This window comes from Bos grunniens, chromosome 8 (genome assembly GCF_055505025.1).
Source record: "Bos grunniens cultivar Pamir isolate PY7600 chromosome 8, Bosgru_T2T1.0, whole genome shotgun sequence".
Classification (NCBI taxonomy): domain Eukaryota; kingdom Metazoa; phylum Chordata; class Mammalia; order Artiodactyla; family Bovidae; genus Bos; species Bos grunniens.
In genome coordinates this window covers 19,532,167-19,549,748 of record NC_141172.1, presented here as the reverse complement: position 1 = coordinate 19,549,748, position 17,582 = coordinate 19,532,167, and the positions used below count along the sequence as shown (strand labels likewise).

Sequence of the window (17,582 nt, the reverse complement as noted above, 5' to 3'; positions counted from 1 at the left end):
GAAAGAGACACGTGTACCCCAATGTTCATCGCAGCACTGTTCATAATAGCCAGGACATGGAAGCAACCTAGATGTCCATCAGCAGATGAATGGATAAGAAAGCTGTGGTACATATGCACAATGGAGTATTACTCAGCCATTAAAAAGAATACATTTGAATCAGTTCTAATGAGGTGGATGAAACTGGAGCCTATTATACAGAGTGAAGTAAGCCAGAAAGAAAAACACCAATACAGTATACTAACGCATATATATGGAATTTAGAAAGATGGTAACAATAACCCTGTATATGAGACAGCAAAAGAGACACTGATGTATAGTACAGTCTTATGGACTCTGTAGGAGAAGGAGAGGGTGGGAAGATTTGGGAGAATGGCATTGAAACATGTATACTATCATGTATGAAACGAGTTGCCAGTCCAGGTTTGATGCATGATACTGGATGCTTGGGGCTGGTGCACTGGGATGACCCAGAGGGATGGTATGGGGAGGGAGGATGGGGCGGGATTCAGGATGGGGAACACGTGTATACCTGTGGCGGATTCATTTCGATGTTTGGCAAAATCAATACAATATTGTAAAGTGTAAAAATAAAATAAAATTAAAAAACAAAAGCAACAACAACAACAAAAAACTTCCCTCTTAGGACTGTTTTTGCTGCATCCCATCGGGTTTTTTTTGAGTTGTCGTGTTTTCATTGTCGTTTCTGTCTAGAAATTTTTTGATGTCCCTTTTGATTTCTTCAGTAACCTGTTGGTTATTTAGAAACTGTTGTTTAATCTCCATGTATTTCTTTCTTACTTTTTTTTCTTGTAATTGATATCTAGTCTCATGGTTTTGTGGTTGGAGATGCTTGACATGATTTCAATTTTCTTAAATTTACTGAGGTTTGATTTGTGACCCAAGATGTGTTCTATCTTGGAGAACGTTCCATGTGCATTTGAGAAAAAGGTGTATTCTTCTGCATTTGGATGGAATATCCTGAAAATATCAATGAGATCCATCTCATCTAATGTATCATTTTAAGAATTGTGTTTCCTTAGTAGTTTTCTGTTTTGATGATCTATCCATTGGTGTGAGTGGGATGTTTAAATCTCCTACTATTATTGTGTTACTGTCAATTTCTCCTTTTATGTCTGTTGGTGTTTATGTATTGAGGTGCTCTTTTGCTGGGTGCATAGATATTTACAGTTGTTATATTTTCCTCTTGGATTAATCCCTTGATCATTATGTAATGTCCTTCCTTATCTCTTGTAATCTTCTTTATTTTAAGGTCTATTTTGTCTGATATGAGGATTGCCACTCTAGCTTTCTTGCTTCCCATTTGCAAGGAATATATTTTTTCCATCCTTTCACTTTCAGTCTATATGTATCTTTAGGTCTGAAGTGGGTTTTTTGTAGACAGCATATCTATGGGTCTTATTTTTGGATCCATTCAGCAAGTCTGTGTCTTTTGGTTGGTGCATTTAATCCATTTACATTCAAAGTAATTATTGATATATATGCTCCTATTGCCATTTTCTTAATTGTTTGGGGTTGATTTTGTAGATCATTTTTCTTCTGTTGTATTTCTTGACTATATAAGTCCTTTTAACATCTGTAGTAAAGCTGCTTTACTACAGCTTTGGTGGTACTGAATTCTCTTAACTTTTGCTTGTCTGAAAAGCTTTTTATTTCTCCATCAATTTTGAATGAGATCCTTGTTGGGTACAGTAATCTTGATTGTAGATGTTTCCCTTTCAGTACTTTGAATATATCCTGCCATTTCCTTCTGGTCTGCAGAGTTTCTGCTGAAAGATCAGCCGTTAAGCATATCAATTTTCCCTTGTATGTTACTTGTTGCTTCTCCCTTGCTGCTTTTAATATTCTTTCTGTGTGTTTAGTCTTTGTTAGTTTGATTAGTAGGTGTCTTGGCATGTTTCTCCTTGGGTTTACCCTGTATGGGACTCTTTGTGCCTCTTGGACTTGATTGACTATTTCCTTTTCCATGTTGGGAAAATTTTCAACTATAATCTCTTCAAAAATTTTCTCATACCCTTTCTTTTTCTCTTCTTCTTCTGGGACCCCTATAATTCTAATGCTGGTGAGTTTGGTATTGTCCCAAAGCTCTCTGAGACTGTCTTCAGTTCTTTGCATTCTTTTTGCTTTATTCTGCTCTTTAGAAGTTATTTCTACCATTTTAAACTCCCAGCTCACTGATTTGTTCTTCTGATTCAGATATTCTGCTATTGATTCCTTTGAGAGTATTTTTAATTTCAGTAATTGTGTTACTTGTCTCTGTGTGGTTATTTTTTAATTATTCCAGGTCTTTGTTAATTGATTCTTGCATTTTCTCCATTTTGTTTTCAAGGCTTTTTATCATCTTTACTATCATTATTCTGAATTCTTTTTCAGGTAATTTGCCTATTTCCTCTTCATTTATTTGGACTTCTGTGTTTCTAGTTTGTTCCTTCATTTGTGTAGTATTTCTCTGCCTTTTCATTATTATTTTTTTTTAACTTACTCTGTCTGCGGTCCCTTTTTTCCAGGCTTCAAGGAAAGTTAAATTCTTTCCTTGAAGAAGGTTGAATTCTTTCTTCCTTTTGGTTTCTTCCCTCCTAAGGTTGGTCCAGTGATTTGTGTAAGCTTCATATAGGGTGAGATTTGTGCTGAGTTTTTGTTTTTGTTTGTTTGTTTTTTCTCTGATGAGCAAGGTTGAGTGAGGTGGTAATCCTGTCTGTTGATGATTTGGTTTGTATTTTGTTTTGTTTGTTGTTTAAACGAGGTGTCCTGTACAGGGTGCTACTCGTGGTTGGGTGATGCTGGGTCTTGTACTCAAGTGGTTTCCTTTGTGTGAGTTATCCCTATTTGATACCCCCTAGGGTTAGTTCTCCGGTAATCTAGGGTCTTGGAATCAGTGCTCCCACTCCAAAGGCTCAGGGCTTGATCTCTGGTCAGGAATGCAGATTCCACAAGTGGTATGCTGTGGCATTGAGTGAGATTAAAACAAATATACAAAAACAAGAAACCAAAGTTGAACCCCAGACAAATGGCAGTTACAAAATCAAGCAAATAATAATAAAAATAGTGGAATATACACATATACATATACACCCATGAGCAAAGTCAAAACAGTCCAATAAAAATAAAGAGAGAAAAAAAAAAAAGGAAAACTCCACAAAACTTCAAAAGCTCAAGATAGAGGCAGATGTTTGTAACAACAATAAAAAACGTGATGGGGGGGGGGGGGGAGGCTCAAAAGCTTAATTGGATTTCATAGTGCCAAGAAAATCGACAACTACAATAGAGAGGGAAATAAAAGGAAAAAGAAAAAGAAATCCAAAAAATTCTACAGAACAAGTCAAAAAATAAGAATAATGTTTTTCTTGAGTCACTGCTACAGAGTCCTTTCCCTCCCTGGGAGGCACAGTCCACCTTACCTCCCTAGGATGCCCTCCAACACTGTGCTGATCTATGACCTGCTGTGGGGGCAGCTCAGATTCTAGTCTGGTCCTACTCCTGTGTGTTATTGCCTCCAATGTCCACAGCTATCAGAATTAGTGTGTTTTCTTCTGTGGGAACTCTCAGTGACCTTTTATATATTTCATAGACACAGAGTCTGCCTAGCTGATCATGTAGATTTAATCTGCAGTTTGTACAGCTGGCGGGAAGGTTTTGGGTCTCCTTCCTTAGCCACATTGCCCCTGGATTTCATTTGTGGTTTCATTTCCACCTCTACATGTGGGTCATCCACTGGGGTTTGTTCCTGAGGCTTCCCTGGAGGACTTGGGTTTGCCCCTGTGAGGGCCAGGTGTAAAGCTGTTGCAGCTGCTTGGGTTTCAGGGGTTCTGGCAGCATCAGGTACTCAGGGGAATTGGCGGCTAGGGCAGCAAGAAATATAGTGCTCTAGAAGGGTATGACAACCAACGGTGGCCAATACGCTCCAGTATTCCTGCCTAGAGAGACCCCTCCATGACAGCCACAGTCTACAGGGTCACAAAGAGTCAGACATGACTGAAGCAACCCTGCACGCATAGACACAAGAATTTTTTTGCCTGTGGCAGCTCTGCCCCAGTGACAGTTGAGCGTGAAGATGGCACAACTGCTCAGCTTATGGGGACCCTGGCGGCACCAAGTATGCAGGGATACCTTCCACCACAGGAGTTATGGCCCTATCAGAATCTTTTTTCAAGTCTCTTGTAGCTGGTGATCAGTAGGCCTCTTTGGCCAGTCTTTCTCTGTAGCTCCGCCCATTGCTGGGGTCCTTCTCTGTTGTTCCGTGCATCAGGCACATAGAGGGGTCTTCCTGGCTGGGGTCCTACTCTGTAGTTCAGTGCATCAGATATTTGATGGGCCAGCTTCTGTATTGTTCAGTTCCCCATGCTAGCATGTGGGGATAGAGAGGCTCTGGTGATGGCTCCACCCCCTACACGTGACTCAGCAGTATTGCCTTGCTTCCATGGCTGCTCAGCTTTCCTCCACAGGCATTTCCCCTTACAGTCTCCTCCCTTATATCCCCTCAATCAGTCTCTCACAGTCTACAGCAGCCCTTGCCCTGGGATTACTCCACAATCCCTAAATTCAAACTCCCAGCTGCTGCACCTTCCAGGGGGCCATCATCCCTGTCCAGGGTGTGTATGGCTGCCGCAAAGACTGTCTGATTCTCATTCTATTTAGGCTGCCACAGATCGGCTGTTACACTCTCAGCCTTTCTCCTCTGACTCAGACAATTGCCCCAATGTGGGGATTGGACCCCTGCTTCAGTTCCCCCACCCACCAAAGGCAGGTCCAGTCCTACTAACACTCCTGTTTTTCCCCCTACTTCCTTCATCCTACTGAGTTTTGCATGGTTCTATATATTCTTTTCCTCTGATCAGGTACTCCTGTCCGCTCTCAGCTGGTGTTCTGCATGCACTTGTGTCTGAAGGTACATTCCTGATGTATCCATGGAGAGAGATGTACTCCAGGTCCACCTACTCCTCCACCATCTTGTTCTCTCCCAGAGTAATTTTTTAATACTGATGCCATGAATCCAATCTTACTTAATAAGCTTTCATGTGCTGTCTTCCCCATGTTGAAAGCTTGGATTTATGACAGTGGCAAACCAGGAAATTAATTTCAGATTCAATTTTGCAACCTGCAGTATCCTTTTCTTCAGGTATCTAGATGTTGATTTTCTACATCGATGTTCATATACCACATATGAGGAAATGATCTGGTATCTATTCCCAAAATCGTTGCTAGATCTCAGTGCTCACAGCTAATATTGAGTCCTCTCAGACTCATTTCTCTAAGTTTCTGAGTTCCTTGAACTTCATCTAAGGTGGATACACATATCAATCTTTCTCATTCTCCTTTCAAAATGAAATTTCCTCTCAACCTACTTCTCTGCCCAAAGCAGGAAGCAACTCTCCTACTCCCAAGCAATTCTTGCTGTTTTCACAATATTAGGAAGCACTGTGTGCAATTCCGAATCATTCTGGCTTATTATAAGGGCTCATACTGTACTTCATTAGCAGGGCTGCTGTGAAATTATGAAACATTTTGGTGAAAATTGCAAGATATTTAGACTTGTTTTTTTGCTGAAAATATGCAAAGCCCTTCAGGGAAAATACAGGCAGATGGTGTTCAAGACTTTTATTGTTTTCCTATGTATTTGTAAACAAATACTATAAATTAAGAGTTTCAGAATGATCTTTAGGAAGTCTAGTAGCAAGTTAACATATGAACCTCAAATTAAAGAAACTGTGCTATCCATTTCCTTTTTACCAGTGTTTGTCTTTCTTGTATTTAACGTTTTGAAAATGTTTCAGAATTGATCCAAAATTGATTGCTGAAAAGGTCCAGAAAAACAAAAGCAGAAGCCTTTTTTTTTCCAGGTATAATTTTTGTGAATCCTATCTGCTTTGTAATTACACTACTAAAAATATTAATTCTCCTTCTATATATACCCATATTGCTTGTATCTACCCAGAAAATCTTAGGTAGCTCAAATCCACAGCCATCTAGAAGTGAATTAAATTATTCATTTATTTCCATTTAAAGATCTAAAAATGTAATTTATATTCTTTGTCAGTTCTTTCTGAAGAAGGGCTGTGATTTTGGGACATTTACACGTGCTATTTGGAGGACTTTATTGGAGAAGCGGTAGCACATGAGTAACTGTGTATTCATAGTTTCTAGCTGCTTTGGCCATATATTACAAGCATCAAAGGCAAGAAAGTATTTACTGATTATAATAGAGTTCAAACAGGACTCTCATGCAAACCAAGGAGGTATATTCTGAAACTATAGATCATCTATATCTCTCCACTAATTGATTTAAACTGTTCCCTTTTACTTTGCCTAATGCTATTTCTCCTTGTTCTCATAGCAGTCTGCCTTCTCATTCTGTCCTTTCATTTTCCAATTTTGTTTACAGAAAGGCAAAGAAAAGGTCCAAATGATGTGTCTGATCACCAGAGGATGTTTCTAAGTGTATGCAGTGGAAATAAAACACCTTTTAGAGCATGTCTTTGAAGATATGTTATTGATAAGCAATGCTATTTTAGTGAAAGACATTTTATTCTATTTTGACATTCAGATTAATTTTCTGTGGTTGAAGATGAACATAGATACAGGAAGAAAACAATCTATTTTAATGAAAAAGGTTAAGGTAGTGAATCATATTGTTTTTCTGACTTTTACAAATAGACATAGTCATTTCCCCCAGTATTCTCATTAGAATTGAAGTTACAAATTGAAGTGCCCATTCTTTATCCTTTCTCTCTCTCCTTTTCTACATTTCCCTCATATTCTCATATATTACACAGATACACATGTCAGAAATTGCTGGGAGTTTATGAAGAGGTATATTGACTCTGAATATGCTCCTGATGTCATGGACAATATCCAGGTGTTCATCTTAAAATTGGTTGCTCTTGAAGGATGAGCTGACATTCCTTACAGACTGTCCACATAGGTAGTTTAGTGAAAATAATTCATACTAAGTATCAGGCATTTCAATGTGAAGAAGAAACAGTCTCATCTACTGAAAAGTCCCTCTAGTTGGGGAGATAATTAAAATATAGTTCTCTAAGTCTTTATTAAATACAAAAATAAAGTCTTTAAAATGGTTTCAGGAGTACAATGCTGAAATCCTCTTCCAGGGTGACATTGCCCAGTTCAGTTCAATTCAGTTCAGTCGCTCAGTCCTGTCCAACTCTTTGCAATCCCATGAATCGCAGCACGCCAGGCCTCCCTGTCCATCACCAACTCCCGAAGTTCACTCAGACTCACATCCATCGAGTTAGTGATGCCATCCAGCCATCTCATCCTCTGTCATCCCCTTCTCCTCCTGCCCCCAATCCCTCCCAGCATCAGAGTCTTTTCCAATAAGTCAACACTTCATATGAGGTGGCCAAAGTATTGGAGTTTCAGCTTTAGCATCATCATTCCTTCCAAAGAACACCCAGGACTGATCTCCTTTAGAATGGACTGGTTGGATCTCCTTGTAGTCCAAGGGACTCTCAAGTGTCTTTTCCAATACCACAGTTCAAAAGCATCAATTCTTCGGTGCTCAGCTTTCTTGACAGTCCAACTCTCACATCCATACCTGACCACTGAAAAACCATAACCTTGACCAGACGGACCTTTGTTGTCAAAGTAATGTCTCTGCTTTTTAATATGCTATAGATGTTCAAGCTGGTTTTAGAAAAGGCAGAGGAACCAGAGATCAAATTGCCAACATCCACTGGATCATGGAAAGAGCAAGAGAGTTCCAGAAAAACATCTATTTCTGCTTTCTTGACTATGCCAAAGCCTTTGACTGTTTGGATCACAATAAACTGTGGAAAATTCTGAAAGAGATGGGAATATTAGACCACCTGACTGGCCTCTTGAGAAACCTATATGCAGGACAGGAAGCAACAGTTAGAACTGGACATGGAACAACAGACTGGTTCCAAATAGGAAAAGGAGTCCGTCAAGGCTGTATATTGTCACCCTGCTTATTTAACTTATATGCAGAGTACATCATGAGAAACGCTGGGCTGGAAGAAGCACAAGCTGGAATCAAGATTGCCGGGAGAAATCTCAATAACCTCAGATATGCAGATGACACCACCCTTATGGCAGAAAGTGAAGAGGAACTAAAAAGCCCCTTGATGAAAGTCAAAGAGGAGAGTGAAAAAGTTGGCTTAAAGCTCAATATTCAGAAAACAAAGATCATGGCATCTGGTTCCATCACTTCATGGGAAATAGATGGGGAAACAGTGGAAACAGTGTCAGACTTTATTTTTCTGGGCTCCAAAATCACTGCAGATGGTGATTGCAGTCATGAAAGTAAAAGACGCTTACTCCTTGGAAGGAAAGTTATGATTAATCTAGATAGCATATTCAAAAGCAGAGACATTACTTTGCCCAGGATAACAAAATGTATACCTTTTTGAGTGACTTTATTAAAAAAGAAATCTTGGGGTGAAATTTTTAGCTTGCAGCAGAGCCTCTTAATTGCCTGAACACCCAGTCCATACTTTTCTACTTTGTCCTTAAGTAACTAATAAAATGTTTATAAAATATCCTGCAGAAATCTTGATACATCATGCCAATGGATTGAGGGATATGAATAAATTTTCCCCAGAGCCAGAAGACCTAGACTATAACTCACTTTCCTCTGTTCTTCACAAGGAACATAATAGCACCTGGCAATACCATAGTCATCGTCCCTCTTTGCCTCTCCTATACTAAAATAAGTACAGGCACATGACATACGTTTTCCAGAAAACAATTCCCTGGCACCGCCCTCTTTTTTTTTACCCGTTCCCTGAAAAGCAAAATCCACCATTTAAAGTTTATTCTCATAAATAGAAAAGATATCCAGATAGTATCCAGGAAGTCCTGGAAATGGAAATTTGGTTCCTTCAGAAACCAGGCTTTTTTAAAAAACAAACCTGGAAGCCACTCATGATATATTTACCTGTATATACCATAAGAACAAATACCATAAGAACAAAAAGTAGCATACTTGGTACCCAGTATACGTGTCCCACAAAATCAAGCAGCTTAATCTTGTGCATTTTATGAAGTTTGTCAACTCAGGTTGTAGGAGCTTAGGAGTACTCAGCTACTAAGTTAGTAGCTTTGTCACCTGATAATGAATATTATCAATATTTTTTCTTCTGGCCTATACTCACATACAAACGGTGTTAAGTGGCATTTTTTTCTTTGTTTTTTTCTTTTCTTAGAGAAAATGTATTTATGTTTACAACTATAATATAAAGTGATTATATTGAATAAAGTAATTATGTTTTATAAGCCCCTTAAAAATAAAATTATATTTTATAAGTGATTATATTTTGAATAAAGTGATTATATTTTATAAGCCCCTTAAAAAATAAAAGGAAATGGTGGATAAGGAATAGGGAGATAAGGAGCAAGGGAAAGTTGTTATTTTCTGCAATGTCTTCAGGGACAGCTTCAGTAACATTTAAGTGAAAACTGGAAGAAGTGGGCCATGTACTTATCTCCTCAGTCCTTTTCAGTCCTTTTGCATGAAACCGGGCTTTTTTTTTTTTTTTTTCCTGACTGCCTACAACCATTAGAATCTTCAATTCTATGAAACCAATGCTGACTTTGTATATCATTGACAGTGTGTCCACAGATGAGGCCACATTTCTGCAGTCCTAGGTGTTAAGGGATTCGATCTTAGTCAGAAGTAGCTCTCCTGCAGAGACCTAAATCTCTTGATCTAGCAGACTTCACTAGGTCCTCATTCTCCTTGATCTCCACATCACTGCTGATATGTTATGAAGTGCCTTTCTATCTTGGATATTGAGAAACTACACAATTCAGATTTTCCTAATAATTCTCCAAGTAGTGTTCTCTTTTGCTCTCTTCTTCACTAACTCCATGACTTCATTTGCCCATTAGTGCAAATTATCATGTTCTGTGATCCATCTCTTTCTTTGCCATCCTCTTTACTGCCTAAAATTTTGGCTTTGTGAATAGATTGCCTGGGTTTGAAACCATGACTCTGGCACTTGCCAGCTGAATGATTTTGTGGAATTTACTTAACCTTTTGTTCTCTCTTCCCTTGTCCGTTAAATAAGCACAATAGTAATACCTCCTTCCCAGAGTTGTTGTGCAGATTAAGTAGTTAATTTATGCAAAGCATTTAGGACAATCTGTGGCATACAATATATGCTCAATGTATGTTATCCATTATTATTAGTCTTAAATGTCACCTTCTTGTACAATAGATTATAGGTTTTTAAGTTAACAGTATAGGTTCTCAATTCTGTTCTAAGATTTATCTTTATATTTCCTGATTTATGTTGAGAATGTCTTCCTAGATCAAATTCCCAGTACCTCAAATTATTATGTCCCAACTTCACTATCTATTCTTCTCCAAATCACACCTTCCTTGTTTTCTGGACCATCATATCATTACTTTTCTTATACAATTCTCTACATACAGAGAAAAAGAGTCCAAATCAGAATATGCCTCCCAAAAATCAACCATAAATTGGATTTTTTCTTCAGAATTGCCTCATTTATTTTTAAGTAAAATTTAAAACCTAATTGGATAATACCTAAATGGCAACCCACTCCAGTGTTCTTGCCTGGAGAATCCCATGGACGGAGAAGCCTGGTAGGGTGCAGTCCCTGGGGTCGCACAGAGTCGGACACAACTGAAGCAACTTAGCAGCCAATAGATATTTATTAATAATATTTTATACTAAAATGACTATCTTAAAACTTGATCTAGAAGCAAAATGTGACAAATCAAATTTTGAGTCATAGGACAAATAAGGAAAAGGCAGTACACAACTTTTATTTCACCCTTTTTTTCCTTTTCCTTTGCTTAATATTTCTGTTTTGTTTCAGCTATAACTCTAAAATAAATTGCCATCTTTGTTTTTATAAATACATATTTATAAATCTACGCATGTATATGTACATATCTATAAAATGAAGAAAGAATGTATTTACCAGAAGATCTTAATAACAGCATTCAGAGTGAGAAAACTACACTTCCTTGTACGCATGCTATGAAGTTGCTGAACCTCCAACCATAACTAAAGCAGCCTTCATGATTCATGGGTGGCTGTAGATATCCTGGAAGTCACTTCCAGCTGGGAAGCACATAAAAGACCAGAGAAAACAAAAAGAAGTGAGAAAAAGAGAGAAAGATTTATTGCAGTTCTCTGTGAAATATGAGAACCCAGAATATGTGCCTGCCAAGAACTGTATGTTATGTATATAAGACCCTGGGCTGGCCTCCTTAGGAATATATACCTATAAGAAGGGGCTTTCCTGGTGGCTAAGCAGTACAGAATCTGCCTGCAATATAGGAGCTGTAGGAGACACAAGTTCGATCCCTGGGTCAGGAAGATTCCCTGGAGGAGGGCATGGCAACCCACTCCAGGATTCTTGATTGGAGAACCCAATGGAGAGAGGAGCCTGGAATGCTGCAGTCCACAGGGTTGCAAAGAGTTGGACATGACTGAAGCTACTTAGCATGTATGTTCATATCTAGATCTGCCTCTTGAGAAATTTGTATGCTGGTCAGGAAGCAACAGTTAGAACTGGACATGGAACAACAGACTGGTTCCAAATAGGAAAAGGAGTACATCAAGGCTGTATATTGTCACCCTGTTTATTTAACTTATATGCAGAGTACATCATGAGAAACGCTGGACTGGAAGAAACACAAGCTGGAATCAAGATTGCCGGGAGAAATATCAATAACCTCAGATGACACAACCCTTATGGCCGAAAGTGAAGAGGAACTAAAAAGCCTCTTGAAAGTGAAAGTGGAGAGTGAAAAAGTTGGCTTAAAACTCAACATTCAGAAAATGAAGATCATAGCATCCGGTCCCACCACTTCATGGGAAATAGATGGGGAAACAGTGGAAACAGTGTCAGACTTTATTTTTCTGGGCTCCAAAATCACTACAGATGGTGACTTCAGCCATAAAATTAAAAGACGCTTACTCCTTGGAAGGAAAGTTATGACCAACCTAGATAGCATATTCAAAAGCAGAGACATTACTTTGCCAACAAAGGTTCGTCTAGTCAAGGCTATGGTTTTTCCTGTGGTCATGTATGGATGTGAGAGTTGGACTGTGAAGAAGGCTGAGCGCCAAAGAATTGATGCTTTTGAACTGTGGTGTTGGAGAAGATTCTTGAGAGTCCCTTGGACTGCAAGGAGATCCATCCAGTCCATTCTGAAGGAGATCAGCCTTGGGTGTTCTTTGGAAGGAATGATGCTAAAGCTGAAACTCCAGTACTTTGGCCACCTCATGCGAAGAGTTGACTCATTGGAAAAGACTCTCATGCTGGGAGGGATTGAGGGCAGGAGGAGAAGGGGACGACAGAGGATGAGATGGCTGGATGGCATCACTGACTTGATGGACGTGAGTCTGAGTGAACTCTAGGAGTTGGTGATGAACAGGTAGGCCTGGAGTGCTGTGATTCATGGAGTCGAAAAGAGTCGGACACGACTGAGCGACTGATCTGATCTGATAATATGTCATGTTATTTAGGGTTCTAACTGGGATTTGTAGTTTCTTCAAGAGAAACTCCATGAAAACTGAACCATATATGAAATACATAAACAGAAGATATTAGAATGTAACCCTTTAAAATTTTATTCTCTATTCTTATGGCTTGAGGTGAACTTATTCTAAACTAGCAGTATGGAGCCCCCAGTAAATAATCTTTATTAAAATCCTAGTCCAGAAATCAGTATCCAGACACATACATGTAAATATAAACAACATGATGACAAATCTCTTACGGTTCTGATTCTGTGCTGTGATCAGATTTGACTTCAAAATCAGTGACAGTGAATGTAGGAAAAGATATATTTACCTGATACTATAGGTAAGTTTCAAAATTATGCTGTTATTTAAAAACAAGTAGATGAATCAGAGAAATGTATAGGATCAGCAAAATGACTAACCTGATTCCCATTTCCTTTCTTCCTTCCAGCTAATGTGTCTACTTCCTTTTCTGCTGATGCTGTCCGTTAGAAATAAGACTTCTACACTCATCATCGATAATGTGACTGCCACAGAGAAAATTCAGGCCAGTTACAATGCATGTACAAAGCTATCTAAAATACAAGTGTGGGTGTTTCAGCTTGGGTCTTATCTCATTTGAAATTGAAATATGTTTGCATGCTTGAATGTGGGAAGATTAATTATCACCTCTGTTTCAAAATAAGCAGCAGTAGAAACCCATCACATGAAAATGTGGAAGTGACATTGTTGACAGCTAACAAGAGAGGTTTTCAGCTGGAAAAGGGTGCAAACAGAAACAAATGCATTCATAGTTCTCATCTGCAGTCAAACAAAAATGGTGTTTGATACTGGTGAGCTTGCCTCAGAAAACCAGGGTCCTATTTCAGTTAGGACTCTAAATGTGGCAAGATGAACCATGGAGTTTTGCCTCCCAATTATACCAATGATTTTACATTTTCAAAGCAGTACAGCTCTCACTTTGGTTTTTTCCCCACTAAGAGAGAGAAAAACCCTCAAAGGCCCACCACTGACTAGCAAGGTGGCAAAGAAATTGATCTCTCTAAGCCTTAGTACTCCCCTCTATAAAATGGACCTACTAAGTACATACTTAATTCATAGAGGCGATGTGAGTCCACCGTGTACTGGTACAGACAATTAGCATAATTTCTGGCACGCAATAAGAGCTCAATAATTGTTAGCTACTGCTATTTCAAAGTCATTCCACTACTCTAGGACATCTAAAACAAAAATTCTGGCTTCCTGTCTGAATGCAGGTCTATCTCAAGTAGAAAAGGTATTATCCTTTCTTCTTAAACTTCACTAATTATAAGAGATCATTTTGATGCTTCATTCTGTAAAGATACTTCTTTTGTTTTGTTTTGTTTTAAATGTCATGTCAGGATCCCCATAGTTAATATCAGGTCTTTAAGAAAGATCCCTGGGGCCGTTTGAGCACTGGCATTGTGAAACCCAGGTGTTATTACGGATCTCTTTTGTTAATGGGGACATTTGAAGTTAGCAAGTCTGCTGTCTATACCATGCATTAAGATAATGAGATGAAAATCATATAAATTCAAATCATTTGTCCCCCTACCTCATCTCTATTTCTCTCTCAGTTTATGTTGCACGATGACATAAAGTACCACTTTTGGAGGTGAGCCTGCCTCATGGTTAATCATCCCCATGCACACTAAAATACACCACACTATAATTTAACATGAAGAACAGCTAGGGGTTGTGTTGAAACTGTCATGACTCACAGAAATCTACTGATTTTGTCCTGTTCACCTTCATTCTATAATTTTGCAAGAATTTCTGCTAACATTGGCAAGGGTGGGGAGAGTGGAGGGGAAGAAAGAGAAAAGAGACTCTGTGAAATGGCACCTCGAGTCTGTGCCATTGATAGCATCTTCCTGACTCCCCAGGCAAGCTCTTTCTGAGCCACTCTAAGCCCTCCAGAGACAATTTCTTTTATAGAAGTCAAGCTTCCTTCTATCAGGCTCTTGCATGTTCGACAATGGCAATCATTTTTGAAGCTGGAAGTGTTGTTTGCTATCTTGATGTTGCTGGTGCTGCAAGAGGCAAACAAAGTCAGCTTGATTGTTTTAGGTTTGGATTAATCTGGAGTGTATAGAGAAACATTTTAAAAGACTTATTTTGACTATCAAAGTGAGTCGATATGACAGCAGTCGTCAGGGGAAAAATGTGCACCATGCAAACACACAAACATCCCACAGCAACCAGCTCCTGCTACTTTGCAGTAGCACATTAGAGGGGAAATTGCTTTCCTGAGCAACAGTGAGAAAGAGAGCATTTCTCCAAGTTACTTAGGAAAAGATACAACCTCAGAGTGACACCCAGGATGACACAGAGGTCAAAGGAGTTTGGAAATAAACTCTTAAAGCACATAATCTCACTACATTATTCTGTGATTTGGTATGCATGTGTTGGTGAAAATGTAATTATTTATAAATCATTCACAGATAGGCAGATAGTGGTCTATTGTGCCCAAATTAGTTAATAGAAAAGAGGGTAATTTGGGTTAGGAAATTGGGGAACAATGAACTAACATTTAACAAAATAAAAAGTAAAAGCAAGATTAATGACTAGCTATGCTAACATTTACTTGCTGAAAGCAGTTTGAGAATACAGCTCAACCACCTAAATATGAGTTTGTGAATGAAAAGCTACCTCGACCATTATAATTGCATTATGAGGTACCTTTTTAGATTTGTCATTCAGGTAAGAAAACTCCCATTAACCTGGCATGGAAACTGCATGACTCCTCACCAAAATGCATGAAATTAAAGATGGATTTTTGCTATTACTTCAAAATAATCAAATTTCTATTTAATCAGTTAGAAAGGTCATATGACTGCCACTTTTCAAGAGAAATTAAATCTGCCACGGTTTATCCCAGCAAAATATTGATGTCTACCTAAACACAATTTGCATTAACCAGCTCTTTTGTTAGAAAATAGAGCAAAAATACTAACTCACTTTGGTACAAACAAGTATTATTTGGAAATAGTAATCCTCAATATGTTTCCAAGAGGTAGATACACTTGTTGTATGATATGAAAACAAAATGCTGCAATTTATTCCTGTTACTTAAAAAGAGTTGTACAGAATTCTCTTTCAGATCATCTAGAGAGACTATACAAAATCACATTTTAAAGCACTTCTAAAAGAAAATATTCAGAATACTTTTTTCTATATGTTTGTAGAAAGTCTTGCCTCTTAGTTAGATTGCTATGCCAGGAAACAAAACATATTTCTGATTTATTATAGAGATAAATATTTTAAAAGATCATAAAGGTAATAAAATAAAAGTAGACATTCATCTTGTTTGAGAAGCATTCTTATAATTTTAAAGGTACCTGCTCAGAACTTCTACCAAGAATATAGACTTAACAGAGGAAAGCTTGGGCTTCATACCCACCTCAGGGTAAGAGCTCCTCTGGAACTTGATCCTCTCTTTAATACTAGGAGGGACTCCCAGGGGGCTCAGACAGTGAAGAATCTGCCTGCAATGCAGGAGACCCAGGTTCTACCCCAGGGTCCGGAAGATCCCCTGGAGAAGGAAATGGCAACCCACTCCAGTATTCTTGGCTGGAGAATTCCATGGAGAGAGGAGTCTGGCAGGTTTCAGGAGGACTAGTTCAGGCAGGCCTGCAATGAGGTCCCTGATCTAGAATTCCAAGCGAAAGAAAATTCATCCTGAGATATTTTAGACAGAGTAGGCCTAATCCTATAGTCTTGATTTATCTCTGTTCTCTTCATGAATATGTATTCCTAGAAAAACTTTCCTTATTATTTCACTTAGAGACCTTGGATACCAAGTTTAATTTTCTTCTCTCCAAGAATACTCTCTAGGTACAATAGACCCTTCTAGTGGTCAGGGCCATTGAGGTTGGTAGAGGCAGAAATGTAACTTTAATCAGGCCAATAAAAAAGGCTTGTGAACATGGGGAGGATGGGGAAGACCCTGAGATGGACCAGGGACAGTATATTGTTTCTTTTTCCTGCTGTTCCCCACCAGTCGCCTTCCTCCCCTCCCCCACTATAGGTCATCAACAGCTTCTATGCTCATCCTTTCCAAACCCTCCAGAGAGAAAAGGGTTCTTCCTACCCCCACTGCACTTCCAAAAGATTTGGGAGAGACAGAAATAGATTCTGATTGACTTAACTTGAGCACATGTTCAACATTATCTGTGGTCATCAAGTGACGTGTTACAAACGTCAGACTCTCCCTGAACCACGTGTGAAAGATAAAGAGTTTCCCAAAAGGTTCCAGTTGAGGAGAAATGGTGATGCAGGTCTGTGTTATCAAAGAAAGTTAAGGGAATGGGGATGACAGAAAGCATTGATCTCTGCTACATCTTCCTGTGCCATGGGCAGATGGCTATTAGGGATGCTACTGCTGCTGCTGCTAAGTCACTTTAGTCGTGTTCGACTCTGTGCAACCCCATAGATGGCAGCCCACCAGGCTCCACCATCCTTGGGATTCTCCAGGCAAGAACACTGGAGTGGGTTATTAGGAATACAATTCGTCAAATTAAACATATTCACATATGTTTGATTTCTCTGCCATTTACCAAATAATGCACCCATTTCACAGAAAAATACAAAATTACTTCTGTGTGCTTACACTTTCTGCAGGAGGTTCAGAAGCCAAGGGAAAACATAGAAAGCTTAGAAACCGCAAACAGAATATGGGTATGTGTTGTACTAGATGGAGACAGTATAGAAGTCAAATTTAACTTTTCAAAGAATAATTGACATGACCTAGTGACCTCCGGGAGTTGGTGATGGACAGGGAGGCCTGGCGTGCTGCAATTCACGGGGTCGCAAAGAGTCGGACACAACTGAGAGATTGATCTGATCTGACTGCAATCCACAGGAAAAAAGAAATTCCTAAATCAGGATATCAGTCCTGAACCAATTGGGTGGATTGAATGGCAATTCTAGACTTTTGTAATTGCCATAATTATAGAAAGCAGAATCGATCTCTAGGCAATCAAGGGTTGCGACAAAGGGAACTTCTCATTACTTCTCCTCACCCTTCAGCCTCAGCACTCCGGTCACTGTACCTCA

The 17,582-nt window shown here is 39.0% G+C and overlaps 1 protein-coding gene across 1 annotated transcript in view; it reads left to right on the top strand.

Moving 5' to 3' along the window:
* The window catches only part of LOC147366722 (uncharacterized), a 191,460-nt gene extending 178,309 nt beyond the window's left edge, over positions 1-13,151 (top strand). The window contains exon 4 of the mRNA XM_086414266.1: positions 12,955-13,151. Coding sequence (XP_086270392.1) covers positions 12,955-13,125 — 171 coding nt within the window. The 3' untranslated portion in view covers positions 13,126-13,151. The remainder of the gene's footprint in view (positions 1-12,954) is intronic.
* Positions 13,152-17,582: the final 4,431 nt, after the last annotated feature.